Source organism: Hemicordylus capensis, chromosome 5, assembly GCF_027244095.1.
Source record: "Hemicordylus capensis ecotype Gifberg chromosome 5, rHemCap1.1.pri, whole genome shotgun sequence".
NCBI lineage: Eukaryota > Metazoa > Chordata > Lepidosauria > Squamata > Cordylidae > Hemicordylus > Hemicordylus capensis.
In genome coordinates, this window is record NC_069661.1 from 37,781,363 (window position 1) to 37,797,997 (window position 16,635).

The window sequence follows — 16,635 nt, forward strand, 5'->3', positions numbered from 1 at the left end:
ACTGTTAAATACCAGCCCTTCACAAATCAGATGCTTTAAAGATATTTTCAGTTGGGCTTTCCCTATGTGGATTTGCAATATCATTGAAAATATGAAACTTAAATGCATTTTACCCTTAAGAAAAGAAAATTACAATTTTGCTTCATTGCTTATCACGTGCAGTTGAGAATTCCAGTCAAAGCTAAACACCAATCACCTCTTGCCAAAGTTAAAATAAATAAATAATCAGAGTTGGAAGTACGAAGCGTGTTGACTATGTGACCACTAATCTCTTTAGTAATAAGGCCATGAAGCATAAGCATCTTGTTGAAAATGCACTGTGCTGTTCTTTGTTGAGCTAACAAGCCTCTTCCTTTCATAGGCTGGGAATGTAAACTCCTTTGCTCCTTAGTCTAAATCCTGTGGGGAGCCTTTCAGTGGGAAAGAACTTCCTTAGTCCGTTTTCCAGGGCAAGAACTTGCCTGAAAAGGCTTGCTGTGTGTTTTGAATGGCCTTTTTGCAGGATAGCTGTGGAGGGTATTTCCTCATCTTTTCCGTGAGATGTTTTTGACTGCTTCGACTAACTCTTCGGAAAGTGAACATGAACCTCCTTCAGCCTTTTCACAGACTGAGCACAACATAGTTGCAGCTTATTTGATAACAGCAGGTATGAACACTGATGACATTAAAAAAAACCCCAAAACAGAAGTTCAGACTTTAACTGAGACATGCTGTCTTCATTACAGAAGAACGCACACACATGCACAAAAAAAGGGGAAAGGTTAGCTGTATCAATATATTGAAGAGATTTAGAAGAATCAGATATCTGAAAATGTAGAATTATAATCTTGGAACAGGTATTAGATGTGTACTTTTAGAGATGTTAATTTGTTGGTGTGTTAAAAAAACAAACCCTGACCTACTACACAATCCTGTGTGTTTACTTGGAAGTAAGTTCAATTATACTCAGTGGTGCTTACTCCCAGGTAACTGTGCATAGAATTACAACCTTGATAAAGGAATTTATTGTTCTGGAAGCCCTTTATCTTAGATATATAATATCCAGGAATAAACAATATGCTGGAAATGGAATATATATTACTGCGTGTATCAGCACTCTTTTCTATGATGGGCCCTGTTTACATTCCCTTTACATTGATCTCTGCCTGTTCCAATCTTAAGGGGCTCTGTAGGTTTGTGGTCCAAGAAATGATTGCAGAAGAGAGCAGCAAACACATGTTGTTTAAAGACTATTTTGTTAGTGGCAATTTTCATAGTTGTGACTCCAGTCTTGTGTTTTAAAGTCTAGGAATATATTTTTAAAAGAAAATTCTGTATATGCTTAGATTGTCCTTCTAAAAATCTTGCCTGCATCTCATGGGTGATGTTGGAATTTCAAGAGGGGAAGACGCCAGAACTATATTCTGCTCTGTTTCACTGATGAATGATTATAGGACCTATCTTTTTAGGGCCATTTTTGAAATGTCCTCATTCATTGGACCAATTCCTGGTGGCGGCAGGGATATGTATGCTATACAAAGTGTGACTGCTTTATTGTGAAATGCAGTTTCATATGGAACAGCTATTGACATGAGCCTTTGTCTCCAGTGTAGTGGTTGCCTATGAAAGCTCAAGAGGGCTCTGAAGTGCCACAGCATCTTTGTCTCTTGTTTGGAACAAAGATTGCACTGAAGTATTGTTTCATGAAATAGCTCGACATATTATCAGAGCAGCCAAAACTACTGTCTCCTTGCCACAACTTGTCCTGCATCATCAAACATTCCACGATCTAGGTGTATGTGATCTATACCAGTGTTTCTCAACCACCGGTCCACGGACCGGTGTCGGTCCGTGAGGCGTCACTAATAAAAGTCACCCACCCAAAAAACAATTTTGGGTTGGTGAGGGGCCACCAGGAGCTCTCTGGAGCTCATTTCCAGGCAGCCCTCGCTGCTGGATAACGTTCATTTAACTTCCTCGAAATAAACATTATCCAGCGGCGAGGATTACCTGGAAATGAGCTCCAGAGAGCTGCCCAAAATCGGTTTTTTGGGGGTGCCTGTAGGTGGGGTTGGGTGTGAGGGGGGTGACCCCCTTACTAACTGCTGGTCCAGGAACCTGCGCATCAATAATGTACCGGTCTATGACTCCAAAAACATTGAGAAACACTGATCTATACTAATGTATACTGGATTATTTTTTTTTTCTATTTATAGTTTTTAAAAAGGTCTTTAAAAAAACACTATTTGACTGCGTATGAATAGAGTAGATATTCTTATCCTTTTTGCACCTTCGGACCCTCCCAGATCCTCAAGAACTACTCATGGACTTCTACCCCTTTTATAAATTATATACTTAACATTCAAGTAAAATAAAGGATGTACTGTATTTGATTATAGATTTTGGTGAGCTACTTTATATATTTATTTTTCCATGGACCAGAAGGACATATCCCATGGATTCCAGGTAAATAACCCCTAGGGCTAGAATTCTTATTTCTGATGTTTTCGACTATGGTAATAGGATTACAAATGCTTTAAGCCTGTCTTACCAGCGTGAATAGGGCAGGCGGCTTCCTAATGGCAAATCTTTTTTTTCTGTCTATGGGTAATTTCTTTCTCAGTGAAGGCTCTCTGACTATCATTGGCAATGCGGCAACATATAAGAGATCGTCACTATGTAGGAGTTAATGATCCTTTGAGATTCACTGCTGGAGTGCCTTGCTGCATTTCAAGTCATCATTGTCTTGATCTTGCAAATGCTGCTTGGCTTAATAAACACACAAAAAAGGGTCGAGAATTTTTTGTCTAATTGCCCTTAGCAAGAAGAATGTGAACTGCCTTCTGGTGTGTTATGATGTTTTGTGTAGGGTGAGCATACATATTTAGGTACTTGCTGGGAGTGTGAACAGATTATAATGAAAATCAAGGTGTATGCAAGTGAAATATTAATCAGCCTTTTATGATATTTGTTTTCCATTTTACAGTCTTAGATTTCAGGCCTCATGAAAAGTAAGTGGGGTTTTCCCCAATAATCTGGTCTTGTGTTAGGAAGCATGACTTGTCCTCTTAGCTAAGCAGGGTCTGCCCTGGTTGCATAGGAATAGAAGACTAGATGTGTATGCTCTGTAAGATATTCCCCTCAGGGGATGGAGCCGCTCTGGGAAGAGCAGAAGTTTTTAAGTTCCTTCCCTGGCTTTTCCAAGATAGGGCTGAGAGAGATTCCTGCCTGCAACGTTGGAGAAGCTGCTGCCAGTCTGTGAAGACAAAACTGAGCTAGATAGACCAATGGTCTGACTCAGTATATGGCAGCTTCCATTGTTCCTGTGACGGAAGGTTCTTGTAAGTGTAAACTGCATCCAAATTCTAAACACTGAAATGTTGAAGTGTGCATATGAAATAAAATTCCAGATCATCACCATTAACTTAGGAGATATGTTGTGATACTTCACTGATTTTTGCTACTATCAATGAGGCTTGGTCTTTAAGTTAAGCCTTTTGATTCGAAGTCTAAATGTTATGGATTTGAAAACTCAGTCTCGTGTTGGATGGCTCCTGTTTATCCAGCTATAATTTAAAAAAAAAAAATTTTTTTTTTTGCTGATTCCCCCCACCTCCAGCTGCTCCTAGAGTCAGAGTCATGAGATTTGCAGCCCAGGGGAAAGTCCCAAGTTCAAGTATACATGCAGAAGCAACTTCTACATGTCTGCTGCCAGTCTGTGAAGACAATACTGAGCTAGATAGACCAATGGTCTGACTCAGTATATGGTAGCTTCCTATGTTCCTAACCAATAGGGCTGCTGATTGCAACAAATTGACTTTTTTTTAAACCAACAACCCAAACCACAGATTAGCAATCAAGGGAAACCAGTTCAAACTTAGCAGTTGAAAGCTTTTTGAATATATTTTCTGAAGGTTGAAAATGTATTTGCCAGGTGGACCTCCCTGGACAATGAACTCTGCAGCAAAAGTGCCATCACAGATAAGTCCAGGTCGGCTTTTGCTGCACTTCAGATGGTAAAAGCAGCTGTACCATGGCCTCTGGATAATCTTAAGGCACGTGTGTGAGGGAGAGGGAGAGGAGATACAGGTGAAACTCGGAAAATTAGAATATCGTGCAAAAGTCCATTAATTTCAGTAATGCAAATTAAAAGGTGAAAGTGATATATGAGACAGACGCATTACATGCAAAGCGAGATAATTCAAGCCTTAATTTGTTATAATTGTGATGATCATGGCGTACAGCTCATGAAAACCCCAAATCCACAATCCTAGAAAATTAGAATATTACATGGAACCAATAAGACAAGGATTGAAGAATAGAACAATATCGGACCTCTGAAAAGTATAAGCATGCATATGTATTCAGTACTTGGTTTGGGCCCCTTTTGCAGCAATTACTGCCTCAATGCGGCGTGGCATGGATGCTATCAGCCTGTGGCACTGATGAGGTGTTATGGAAGACCAGGATGCTTCATTAGCGGCCTTCAGCAATTTTGCATTATTTGGTCTCATGTCTCTCATCCTTCTCTTGGCAATGCCCCATAGATTCTCTATGGGGTCAGGTCAGGCGAATTTGCTGGCCAGTCAAGCACAGTACACTGTATACTTTTCAGAGGTCCGATATTGTTCTAGTCGACAATCCTTGTCTTTTTGGTTCCATGTAATATTCTAATTTTCTGGGATTGTGGATTTGGGATTTTCATGAGCTGTGCGCCATGATCATCACAATTATAACAAATTAAGGCTTGACTTAACTCGCTTTGCATGTAATGCGTCTGTCTCATATATCAGTTTCACCTTTTAATTTGCATTACTGAAATTAATGGACTTTTGCACGATATTCTAATTTTCCGAGTTTCACCTGTAGTACTAATGAACCCAGATAATTTGGTGTTTTAAAACTGAAGACAAGCACTTTGAATTTAGCTCAGAAACTAATTGGTAACCAATGCCGCACTTTAAAGATTTGTGTTGTATGGTTCTCTGATGGGCATCGATTAGTCTTTTAATAAATGTTGTACTTCAGATCAGTGGCAGGTTCTGAACATTTTTCAAAGTCCCTGCACAGTACAACTGGGGTTCCAAATTTGGGTCTCAGTGTTGGACTACAACTCCCTTTGTCCTCATCCACAGTTTTATATTTGGTGTTGTAGCTTGGCATGATGGGAGTTGTAGTTCAAAAAAATCTCGGGACCCAGGTTTGGCAACCCCTGCAGGGTATAGCAATCCATTTCTGAAATCACCAGGGCATACTGCATGATATGACTGCATGCATAGACAATTTCTGTAATTTTTTTCCCTTTTGTAGAAATGTCAACTTTTCCAAGTGCAAAGGGAGGAAAATCCATGTATTTGTAAAATATATAATATAGTAATATATTTTAACAGGATTAACATCAATGTACTGAAGTCAAGTTAATATATAATGTTTGTTGTATTGGATTTAACCCAAAGTTATAGAGATATAAAGTTAAATGATACTGAGTGATGATGAGATTAGTATGTCAGAAAAGCCTTTATAAATGATATTAGATGTCAAAGGCACATTAGAGTTGATCTTTTATAATGTGATTTTCCCCCTGAACAAATATATCCCAGTACTGATACTTGCCTTGCTTAGATTTTTGCTTTTCTGTCTCTTGACAGGAGTTGTAAGTCTTCTCAGTAACATAGTTGTACTAGGCATATTTGTTAAATACAAGGAACTCCGAACAGCAACCAATGCCATTATTATTAACCTGGCTTTCACTGACGTTGGAGTGAGTGGGATTGGTTATCCCATGTCAGCGGCTTCAGATCTGCATGGAAGCTGGAAATTTGGCTACACAGGCTGCCAGGTATTGGGACATTCAAAATGAAGGGTCAAAACATACTCTGCTAATTCTGCCCAAACCACAATGCACAGGAAACAAATGAGTGAAACAAGTGACATCTACTTAGTTTTTCTGCATTTGTTCATACTCAGGAGAGAGCATGGACAATAACAAGACTTACCTTCCACTGAAGGAGTCCTGAAAAACACCTCATGTCTTACAGCAGTAGTGTGGCTGAGAAACTGCATTCTTCTACATACACTTCTGCAAACTATTATAATGTATGCGAGGGCTTCATCATGTACCTTGGTGCTGGAACATGGGAAGTGTGTCTCTGCCACTGCTACCAGGAAGTAGTCAGTCTGAAGAAGATTTTGGAAGCGTTAGGAGCAAATAGCAGGCCGCCACTGGCTAGTTTCAAGGAAGCTGTGGATCTTTATATTCCACTTTTACTGATGTCTGTTTGTTTTTTCTGCTGGTATGTGTTTTAGTCCATGTTATAGTTATTGTGGGTTTTTTTGTACACTGCCTTGTAGAATTTTTATCTTTAAATGGCAGTATATAAATATATTGGGTTGTATCCTAAAGTTTCCTTCCTTTTCCCTTCCTTTCCTTCATTCCTGGTTCTGAACACTAGTTACTGGGAAGCAATAGCAAGGGTGGTTTAAGTACCCTACATGTTCTGCTTTGGGGCTTAATTAACCCTCTGCTCTGAATCCCCAAAACTGAATTCCATGGATTAAATATGTGCTGTGTGAAGATGTACTTCCTTTTGTCTGTCCTGAATCTCTTGCTAACCACTTTCATTGGATAACCTCACATTCTAGTGTTATGGGAGAACAGAAATAACTTGCTATCAATTTCTCCACACTGTGCATAATTTTGTATACCTCTTCCACGTCTTCCCTAGTTATGAAAAACAATGTATTCTCCCCCCCCCAAACCATGTCCAAGTGGGTTTTTGTCAGTGTGTGGGATTCAGTACAACTGACAGGTGTATACACACTGATCCAAACTAATCCCTATACTGTAACACATTGTTTCTCAACCACTGGTCTGTGAGGCGTTGGGTACCGGTCCATGAGGCATCACTAATAAAAATCACCCCCCAAAAGACAATTTTGGGCTAGTGGGGGCCACCAGGAGCTTTCCGGAGCTCATTTCCATGCAGCCCTCACTGCTGGATAATGTTCATTTCACTTCCTCGAAATGAACATTATCAAGCAGCAAGGGCTGCCCAGAAATGAGCTCTGGAGAGCTGCCCAAAATTGCTTTTTGGGGGGGTGCCTGGGGGTAACCCCCTTACTAACTGCTGGTTTAGGAAACTGCTCATGAATAATGTACTGGTCCATGACCCCAAAAACATTGAGAAACACTGCTGTAACATACCTTCTTTTTAGTAGCAATGCACTCCCTGAACAAGGAGTCTAGGAAGCTCTTTAAGAGTTATAGCTGCTGAAGTGATTTCCAGCTTCCAAAACCTTGTGCTACAATAAATCTCCTAAATGTTCATCTTTAAGGTGCCACAAGACTCTCGGTTTTGCGTTGGCTGCAAAAGATATCAGCCGCCCACCCAGAAGGTGGAAATATTATGGATGTGAAATAGAACCAGGTTGCCACTAGATGGCTGCCTAGGGTAGCACTTTTGCAGCAGCAAAAATGCTAAAAAGATTTTCCCCAGCACTGCCTTATTTCTCACAATCAAAAGAGGCAGATGTTGCTGTAGGAAGGCAGAAAGGTGCTTAGCTGGGAGGCCAGGTCTACCAGCATCAGTGGGAGATGTTAAGTATGTTTCAAGGGCATGTGGCCAGACATGAGTGGTCAAGTGAGGTGCAGTCACCACCCACTCAGAGGCACAGCTACAATTGAACAAGAAGGGTGGGATGTCCCTGGGCTCCTGAAGGTGGGGAACCTGGATCGGGTAACAGCTTGCTTTTTGTTCTCTCCCTTGTGCCTCTCTGAAGAAGAATGAGAGGAGGCAGGGGTCCATCTTCACTTCTTGATCCTGCACCCACTCCAACCTTGCTACACCCTTGCATCCACTCCAGGCAAGGAGTTCGGGCTAAGTGAAAGGTTTGGAAGGGAAGGACAAGCAGGGAGTGCTCAATGGACAGAGCCAGTGGCTTGGATTATGAGGGCAAAGAAAGGGCAGATGAAAGGCAAAGTCCCTGACCTCAGAATCTCCTGGTGAGGGAATACTTTGTTTGTCATGGCAAAAGCTGTAAGAACTACTGTTGCCTTGTTCATGAATATGAATACAAATGGAACCTTGGCAGCAACTTCCTTCATAACATCTCATAAATAAACTGATAAGGTTTGGTTTAGCCATTTCTAGTTAGTCAACAGTGCATTAAACAAATGAATTCAGAAACACAGCTAGGATTATCTATCTATCTATCTATCTATCTATCTATCTATCTATCTATCTATCATATTTTTATATTGCCTGATCTGTACATCTCTAGCCAGTGTACAGAATTCAAAACTATACAAAAAGTCACAGATTAAAATCCATGAAACACAATAAAAACATCAGCAAAAAAAATTATTAAAATTAATTCCAATTAAAAGCCTGCAAGAACAGGTGAATCCTGAGGGTATTCCTGAAAACAAAGAAGGAGATGCTCTTATTTCAGCGGGAAGCACATTCCAAAGCCCTGGGGTAGCCACAGAGAAAGTCCGGTCCTGGGTCGCCACCAAATGAGCCAGTGGCAACCATAACCGGACCTCTCCAGAAGATCGTAACAGGAAGCAGGGATTATGAAAAAAGAGGCGCTCTCTCAAATAGCCTGAGTCCAATCCGTTAAGGGCTTTATAGATAATAACTTTGTATTTTGCCCGGAAACATATTGGCAACCAGTGCAGTTGTTTTAAACATTTTTTTATGTGGACCCTTTGTGTTGTCCTGGAGACCAATTGGGCTTCCACATTCTGTACCATCTGTAGTTTCCAGACTACATACAAAGGCAATCCCACGTAGAGTGCATTATAGTAGTCAGCATATGTACCACTGTACAATATGCAGTAATACTGCAAGGAGCAGAATTCTAAACCTGTGAAAACAACAAAAAATGATATATCTCCTCAAATTTCAGATCTATGCTGCTTTGAATATCTTTTTTGGAATGGCTAGTATCGGTTTGCTGACTGTCGTAGCAATCGATCGTTACCTGACAATCTGCAAGCCCCATATAGGTACAGTATTCCATATTGCACAAAAAATGTATTGTATTGTAATGATATTTTATTTTTATTACATTTGTACACTGCCCCAAACTTCCGTCTCTGGGTGGTTAGCAATAGTATAAAACAAGTTAAAATATATACAAAAATGTAAAACAATTTAACAATTTAAAAATCATCCATGAATTAAAACCTTAATTTTTTTTACAATTTTGCATGGGTTTGTAATTTCAAGTCACAGGAACCTATTATGTTTCCCATATACTCTGGTTTAGCATGTAAAGTTTCATGTCTTGTACAGATGTGTTATAACACCTTGCATTGCATATTGGTTGCATACCCTGGGACTTGTCATGCAAGCCAATGTTGCAGAATTTTGTTGTTATACCACGTTTTAAGGAAGGGGCAGTAGCTCAGTGGTAGAGCTACAGAAGCACATAAAGCAGACGGAATTGTCAGAATCAATCCCCAGCATCTCCAAGTAGGGCTGGGAAAGACCCTGTCCGAAACTCTGGGGGTGCTGTAACTCAGGGCCTATAATACTCAACTAGATGGGCTAAGGGCCTGATTCAGTATTGGGCAACTTCCTGTGTTGAAAAGTATCAACAAATCATTATATTTGGAAGGGATATATAGCAGAATTTCCTACTGGTGGCAATACAGAGAGCAAAGTCATATGTTTTAGCAAGATGGATGTCTGAGGAGAGGACAAGGAATCAAGTGTGTCCCGAATCCATGATATGCATGGTATAATAGGGTATAATAGGGATGTGTGAAGCAAGACCTCTCTTTGAAAGCCCCAAATAGAACTGGGGGATCCCTGGAGCACTGAGGCGGCCCCTGAATTGAAGCAGGTCTGCTTCACACAACCCTGGGGTATAGCAGCAGTAGCCCTTCAAGGTACACAGAGAGGTGGAAGCAAGGGGAGAATTGTTGGAGTTCGTGATTATTTAGCAAAGCACCAAGGAAGCTACCACTCCAGTTACAGAGCGAAGTGTTTAGTTGTTGCAGCTATTTAAGGAACACACATGGAGATGTGTAGAGTCTAAACTAAATAGATTTATTGGTGAAGTACATTTGAGATAGGAAAGACCTATCAGCTACATAACAGGTAGGTAGGTAGGTAGGTAGGGAGAGAGAGAGAGAGAGTTTCCATCTTGTCTCTATGAGAAAGGAAGAGGATTGACTCCCTACTGAAAGTACCTGAGGAGTCAAGGCAGGGATCATAGAGTAGAGGCAAGCCGCGACAAGTAAGGAGACCTTCACTAACTACCTCTACTCCCAATGCCCCTAGTGGTCATTAGGATAGTTGGTGCATAGGAACATAGAAAGCTGCCATATACTGAGTCAGACCATTGGTCCTTCTAGCTCAGTATTGTCTACACAGACTGACAACGGCTTCTCCAAGGTTGTAGGCAGGAATCTCTCTCAGTCCTATCTTGGAGATGCCAGGGAGGGAATTTGGAACCTTCTTCTCTTCCCAGAGCAGCTCCATCCCCTAAGGTGGAAAGGTGCACTGGAACTCCATCTCCAACAAGAATGTGGGCTGAGAATCTCAGCTGGCATGTGAGAGTGTGTCAGGGAGATGAAAAGAGAATCTAATAGGCTGAAGAAGGACCATGTAGCCTAGGACATTGATGGTCCCCTCTCAGACTGTTAGTGTCCTGGGCCTTGTGGCCTTACTTCAGCTATACGATGGGAGCACAGCACAATTTTAATATTTAACTTAGGGCATAGGAATGCCTACTGATAGTGCTGTTCACCATGGTTTAGAGCAAGGGTTTTCAAACTCGACTCTTCAGATGTTGTTGGACTACAACTCCTATCATCTGCAGTGGTAGATTACAACATCTGGAGACCCAGACGTGAAGCCCCTGGATTAAGGTAAGGTTTAACGCAACCATTTTCTTTTACAAGATTTTGGTCATGAGCTTGGCTTTTAGATGATGTTTAAGCATTGGTTTTGCTTCAGAAAAGAATGTCAGGGTGATCAATATACATTCAGGTAATCTTGTTTATTTGACAATAGGTAGACGTCTTACTGCTCACAACTATACAGCCCTAATCCTTGCTGCCTGGATGAATGCAGTCTTTTGGGCTTCCATGCCTGTTGTGGGCTGGGCAAGCTATGCCCCAGATCCAACTGGAGCCACCTGTACTGTAAACTGGAGGAAAAACGACATGTATGTTTTGCGATGTGGGATTGTGTTCATTAGCTTATATCATTATTATTTATTATTTATTTATTCAATTATGTTTATACTATTTATGCAACTATGTTTGTTTCTGTGAAGTACTGTCTTGGTTTACAAGTGTTGGGAAGAGGAGGGCAGAGAGATGGGTAAGTCGCTCACACAGATTCCCGTTTTCTGCTTTCCTCTACAAGAGTGTAAGAGCTCAGTGCTCCTCCACAGTGGCACCCACTTATGCAGAGGCCCATTCATGTCATCCCCCCACCATTGTGGAGGGTAGGAGAAAAAATCACAAGGACAAGACCTCTGTGCTATTGGGTGTCTTTGTGGGGCACCCATTTTATGCATTCTTGAGGCATGCAGTGGAGGGAATGCACCCACTCCTCTTCTGCTTCAAATACCTTAAACTAATCTGATCCCAAATAGTCTGGGTTGGAGGTCATTTCCGGGCCATGCTTTCTGTTGCACTTGGAAGGAACCAGTGACACCCCCACCACCTGCCCTGCCAATACATATTGTGGTGGCTAGGAATCCTACATTGCTTTGTCAATGGCCTGACAAATGATTGAGAGTATGATGCCAAAATGCAGATGTCACTGTGATGCTGTTGCCACTATTATGACTAACATTTATATCCTGCTTTTCAGCTGAAGTTCTCAAAGTGGTTTACACAGAAATAAAGTAAATAAATAAGATGGCCCCCCCTGTCCCCAAAGGGCTCACAATCTAAAAAGAAACATAAGGTAGTTGCAGGCACCACACCCTGGAGGGATGCTGTGCTGGGGTTAGATAGGGCCAGTTGCTCTCCCCCTGCTAATGTAAGAGTGTCACTACTTTATTTATTTGATTGATTGATTGATTGATTGATTTCTAGACTGCCCTTCCAAAAATGGCTCAGGGTGGTTTACACAGAGAAATAATAAATAAATAAGATGAATGCCTGTCCCCAAAGGGCTCACAATCTTTAAAAAAAACACATAAGAGAGACACCAGCAACAGTCACTGGAGGTACTGCGCTGGGGGTGGAAATGGCCAGTTACTCTTTCCCTGCTAAATAAAGAGAATCACCACATTAAAGAGGTGCCTCTTTGCCAAGTTAGCAGGGGTTGAAAAAAGGAGTTGAAAAAAGGGGTTGAAAAAACTTTAAAAGGCATCATTTTGCTCAGTTAATAGGGGAGCTGCTGGGTAAAATATTAAATGGTCCGTGTACTGTGGATGGGTGGGAAGTAGAGGTTAAATGAGAGAGGATAAAATAACCCTTTGAATACCGACAAGAGTAAACACTGTGCTCCTGTGGATAAATATGTGGGGCCTACTCAAATGTTGATAGTGGGCCAGTTGTTGTGGGATTTGGAATCGCACATTCAAAATGCTGGTTGACATCCCGACTAATGTGGCACTAGTGCAGCAAAGATGTGCATGCGCAAGAAGGTCACGCAGCTGTGTGGATGCTCCAAGTTGCTCAGTCTCTTGGTCTACTATTGCAAGTGTTGCACTTGTACAGCAAGCATTGTGTCATTCCCTGCAACACATGTGGACTGAGGAAGAGGTTTTACAGCAGAAAGTGCACCACAGGGATATGAAAGCACATCTTGTTGCACCTACACAACACTTGTCTGGAACACAAGTTCTTGAGACTTAGCAGAACTATCTAGTGCAGCATCCTTCTACTAGTACAACATGTTTGCACTAGTGCAGCGTTAGTCTGGATATCAGCCACTGTTAAAATGCCTTAAAACGTTTTCTTGGTTCAAAACTTACAATACAACCTGAATGAGCAACATTTTCTAGCCATCTTTTTCTGTTTTTTTAAACTTTCAGATCCTTTGTTTCTTACACAATGTCCGTTGTTGCTGTTAATTTTCTGATTCCATTATCGGTCATGTTTTATTGTTACTACAATGTTTCACGAGCCATGAAGCAATATACCAGCAGCAGTTATCTAGAAAGCATCGACATAGATTGGTCTGATCAAGTAGATGTAACAAAGGTATGGGAATTTTGACAGTTATTTTTCTCTCTTCAGAAAAACCTTTTGCATGAGCCGGTATATTGGTTCAATGTATGTACATGCTTATATCTTGATGCTTAACCTAACTGATAATCTTCATTTCCTGTGGTTGTGTTCTGTCTCAAAACAGCATGATCTCTATGTATGTATTCTTTTTACAAAACACCTCTCCTGTGTGTGTTCTTGAAAAATGTTGATTTATATATAAATAAAAAGATAGGTGCCAAAATTTTGAGATGCTAGGGTTTTCATAGTTATAGCTGCTTCCCTCACAAATACCTGGTAATCTTATATAGATTTAACTAAGAGTTTATTCAGAAATGGCTCCATTTTCTCCTTCCCCTTCCCCTCCTTTTTCCTTTCTGACTCCACCCCCAACACTCTCTACAGGATTCCCCCTGGGACAAACTTCTAAACAACAAAACATAAAAGATCCTGGATAGAATACAATGGTTGACATCCTGCCCAAATTTACTAAAGGAAGCTCTATTCAAATTTAGTATTCCTAGCAACTCCTGATATTGAGGAATGTAGTCAGGATGTTAGCCAATGTTACTATCCTGGGCATCCTGAGGAAAGTAAGTAAATAAAAATGAATGGATTTATTTTTAACTATCTATATCTTAACCACAAAGTCATTAACTAGTAAATTAGACTTTGAGAATCTGCTTTGATGCCTATTGGATTTTGTTAGTATTCTAGTTAGTGTGACTATATTCAAAATGTTGTTAAATAGACAAATATTTGAATTTAGTGGTTGACGACACACAGCATACTGTGGGTGGTTCTATACCACCCGTGCTGCTGAGGGTGTCTCACTTGGTCTGTTGCGCAAGAGTGCTCTTGCGCAAATATGTAACATTTTGCAATTTTGAGCGTCACTATGAGCATGATTTCCAGTGGCCATAGAGGTGTGCCATCTAAGCACAATTGCAGAATTGTATGTATTGGTGCAAGAGCTCTCTTCTTGTGCAACAGCTCCGGCATTCTTTTAGATGGACCAAGGGTCTGACTTAGCATATGGCAGCTTCCTATATTCCTATGTAAATACATGAGGTTATAACAAACTAATTTTCTCTTATTTTACAGATGTCTGTTGTCATGATTTTAATGTTTCTGCTGGCTTGGTCCCCATATTCTATTGTGTGTTTATGGGCTTCCTTTGGAGACCCAAAGACCATTTCTCCAGCCATGGCGATCATTGCACCCCTGTTTGCCAAGTCGTCTACATTCTATAATCCCTGTATTTATGTCATTGCAAACAAAAAGTAAGTGGGCCTTATTGCAGAAGTGGGAGGGTAGGACATCCTTCATCTTTACTGCAATGTGTGCTTCATTATTTTGTAGTGAGAGAATGGCTTTCATTGAGTTCCAAAACAAACTCCTCTGGAGATGAGAGCTGGTCTTGTGGTAGCAAGCATGACTTGTCCCCATAGCTAAGCAGGGTCTGCCGTGGTTGCATATGAATGGGAGACTTGATGTGTGAGCACTGCAAGATATTCCCCTCAGGGGATGGAGCCGCTCTGGGAAGCTTGCATGTAGATGGTTCCAAGTTCCCTCCCTGGCTTCTCCAAGATAGGGCTGAGAGAGATTCCTGCCTGCAACCTTGGAGAAGCCACTGCCAGTCTGTGAAAAGAATACTGAGCTAGATAGACCAATGGTCTGACTAAGTATATGGCAGATTCCTATGTTCCTATGTTCCTAAACATGATAAATCCACCTTGAGATGGATTTATCCCATCAGAAACCATCTTGAGAGACCCATTTTGAGGAAAGATAAATAGACAAAAATAGTGTATGAATTTGGTTGTTTTCTTTTTGTATCTGCTTTTACCAAAATGGTCATAATTGGTCATTTTTGTCCATGGAACAGCAGATGAGATCATCATGTGAAGGAGAAATGCAGGGTTTAAAAAACAAAACAAACAACCAGTTGCTGCAGGCTAGCTTTGGAAAGTGTAAATTTGTCATGATCTTACAATACCTGACACTTATATTACTACTTCTTGCTACAGGTTTCGAAGGGCCATCTTTGCAATGGTCCGGTGTCAGACTCGACAGGAGATAACCATCAACAATGTCTTGCCAATGAGTGTCTCTCAGAGTACCATTGCCTAAGAGGGCTGCTGGGAAGCACTGTTGTTTTGTTTGTTTACTTGTAGTAACGTGTGGAGTCCCTGGAAAGAAAAGCCCAGTCTGTTTCAGAAACAGTTATGTATCGTGTCTTGTCCGGGAATGACTTTTCCTGCTGCCATATCAATTTACTACATAGTCATGGGCTGTAGTAGCTGTAGTGTCCTCCCCCTGGCCTTGTGTGCCCTCCCTGGCCTTGAAGTGCCTTCTCCCTGGCCTTGTGTGATGCCTTGCTGGCCCAGCCTATATGTACTGGCTGCTGGTGCCATGCCATCTGCTGTGGAACTCTACCAGCAAAGAGACCTTTGTGCCCAGTCCTATGTTTTCCTGTGCAGGCACAATGGTTCATAGGACTGTGCCATTAGTATTTAATATTATAACAAAATGAAGACTTCAGTTGTGTCCTTTTCAACAGCCATTAGTAAACAATAGATTGTGTACCTGATGAAGGAGTCAGGACTAAGGGTGAGAGGAAACTAAAGTAAGACTGTAATCTGTAATACAGTAACAAATAAGATTTTATGTTCATAACTTTGTATGTTCATGTTCTTTATCTCTTAACACACACTCAACCATTCAGTATACCTTTTTGTTTCCAGTTCTTGGTTGCGTCAAAGGTAGTTACTGAACATATTAACTCAACTGAAAACACTACTCTGAAAAGCCATAATTACCTCTGATAGCTAAACTGTGCTAAAAGGCAAATATCTGATTGTTTTTAAAGAAGAACAAAGGATAAACAGTCTCTCCAACCAATAGCAAGCCACTTTTCAAGGTCATTGTACTCAGTTGATGATTGGAGCCATCTGCTACTAATTATCAAAATACTGTATTTCATTAAATGTTTATCAGTACTTCTAAGTTTCATGTGCTCTCATTTGTATATGTATATAGCTAATTTTTTTCAGCTGTTGCTTTAAAATATTTTAAAATATGTAAAATAATGCTTGTGCAAATAATACAAAAGCATTTCTAGATCCAGGCTATGATACTGCTGATCATAAATTTTTGCTGCTAAATGCAGGTGTATACATTGTACTGTGTGGTGGTTCAAACTGTGGAACAGATTTTTCAAAGATAAAAAGTGTTTTAGTCACATTGGCTGTCACAGCTGCACGCCACACTTGTGAAGAATTTCTTATTTCACTGTTTAAGTTGCTGTTAAAGGAGTCCTGCTTCAAAATGGATGTAATTTAAAGGTAATATATTCCTTTGACACAATAAAGAGCAAGCTGCTTCAACTGATCCTTAGCAGAATACATTTGAAGGTTAAGTAACTGCAGATCTCAGCTAATCCAGGGTAATCTGCTCTTACTAAATGG

General features: G+C 40.7%; 1 protein-coding gene across 1 annotated transcript; it reads left to right on the forward strand.

Moving 5' to 3' along the window:
* The first annotated feature begins 462 nt into the window (after positions 1 to 462).
* RRH (retinal pigment epithelium-derived rhodopsin homolog) lies at positions 463 to 16,495 on the forward strand. The gene is made up of 7 exons (XM_053257044.1): positions 463 to 646; positions 5,628 to 5,818; positions 8,890 to 8,989; positions 11,007 to 11,160; positions 12,991 to 13,159; positions 14,270 to 14,448; positions 15,196 to 16,495. The coding sequence occupies exons 1-7, from the start codon at positions 541 to 543 to the stop codon at positions 15,296 to 15,298; spliced, it is 1,002 nt and encodes a 333-aa protein (XP_053113019.1). The 5' UTR covers positions 463 to 540; the 3' UTR covers positions 15,299 to 16,495.
* The last annotated feature ends 140 nt before the right edge of the window (positions 16,496 to 16,635 follow it).

Coding starts and splice junctions, on each gene's coding strand:
- RRH (XM_053257044.1), top strand. CDS start 541: ATGTTTTTGACTGCTTCGACTAACTCTTCGGAAAGTGAACATGAACCT. Junction 13,160..14,269: donor ATCAAGTAGATGTAACAAAG/GTATGGGAATTT, acceptor CTTATTTTACAG/ATGTCTGTTGTCATGATTTT. Junction 14,449..15,195: donor TATGTCATTGCAAACAAAAA/GTAAGTGGGCCT, acceptor TTCTTGCTACAG/GTTTCGAAGGGCCATCTTTG.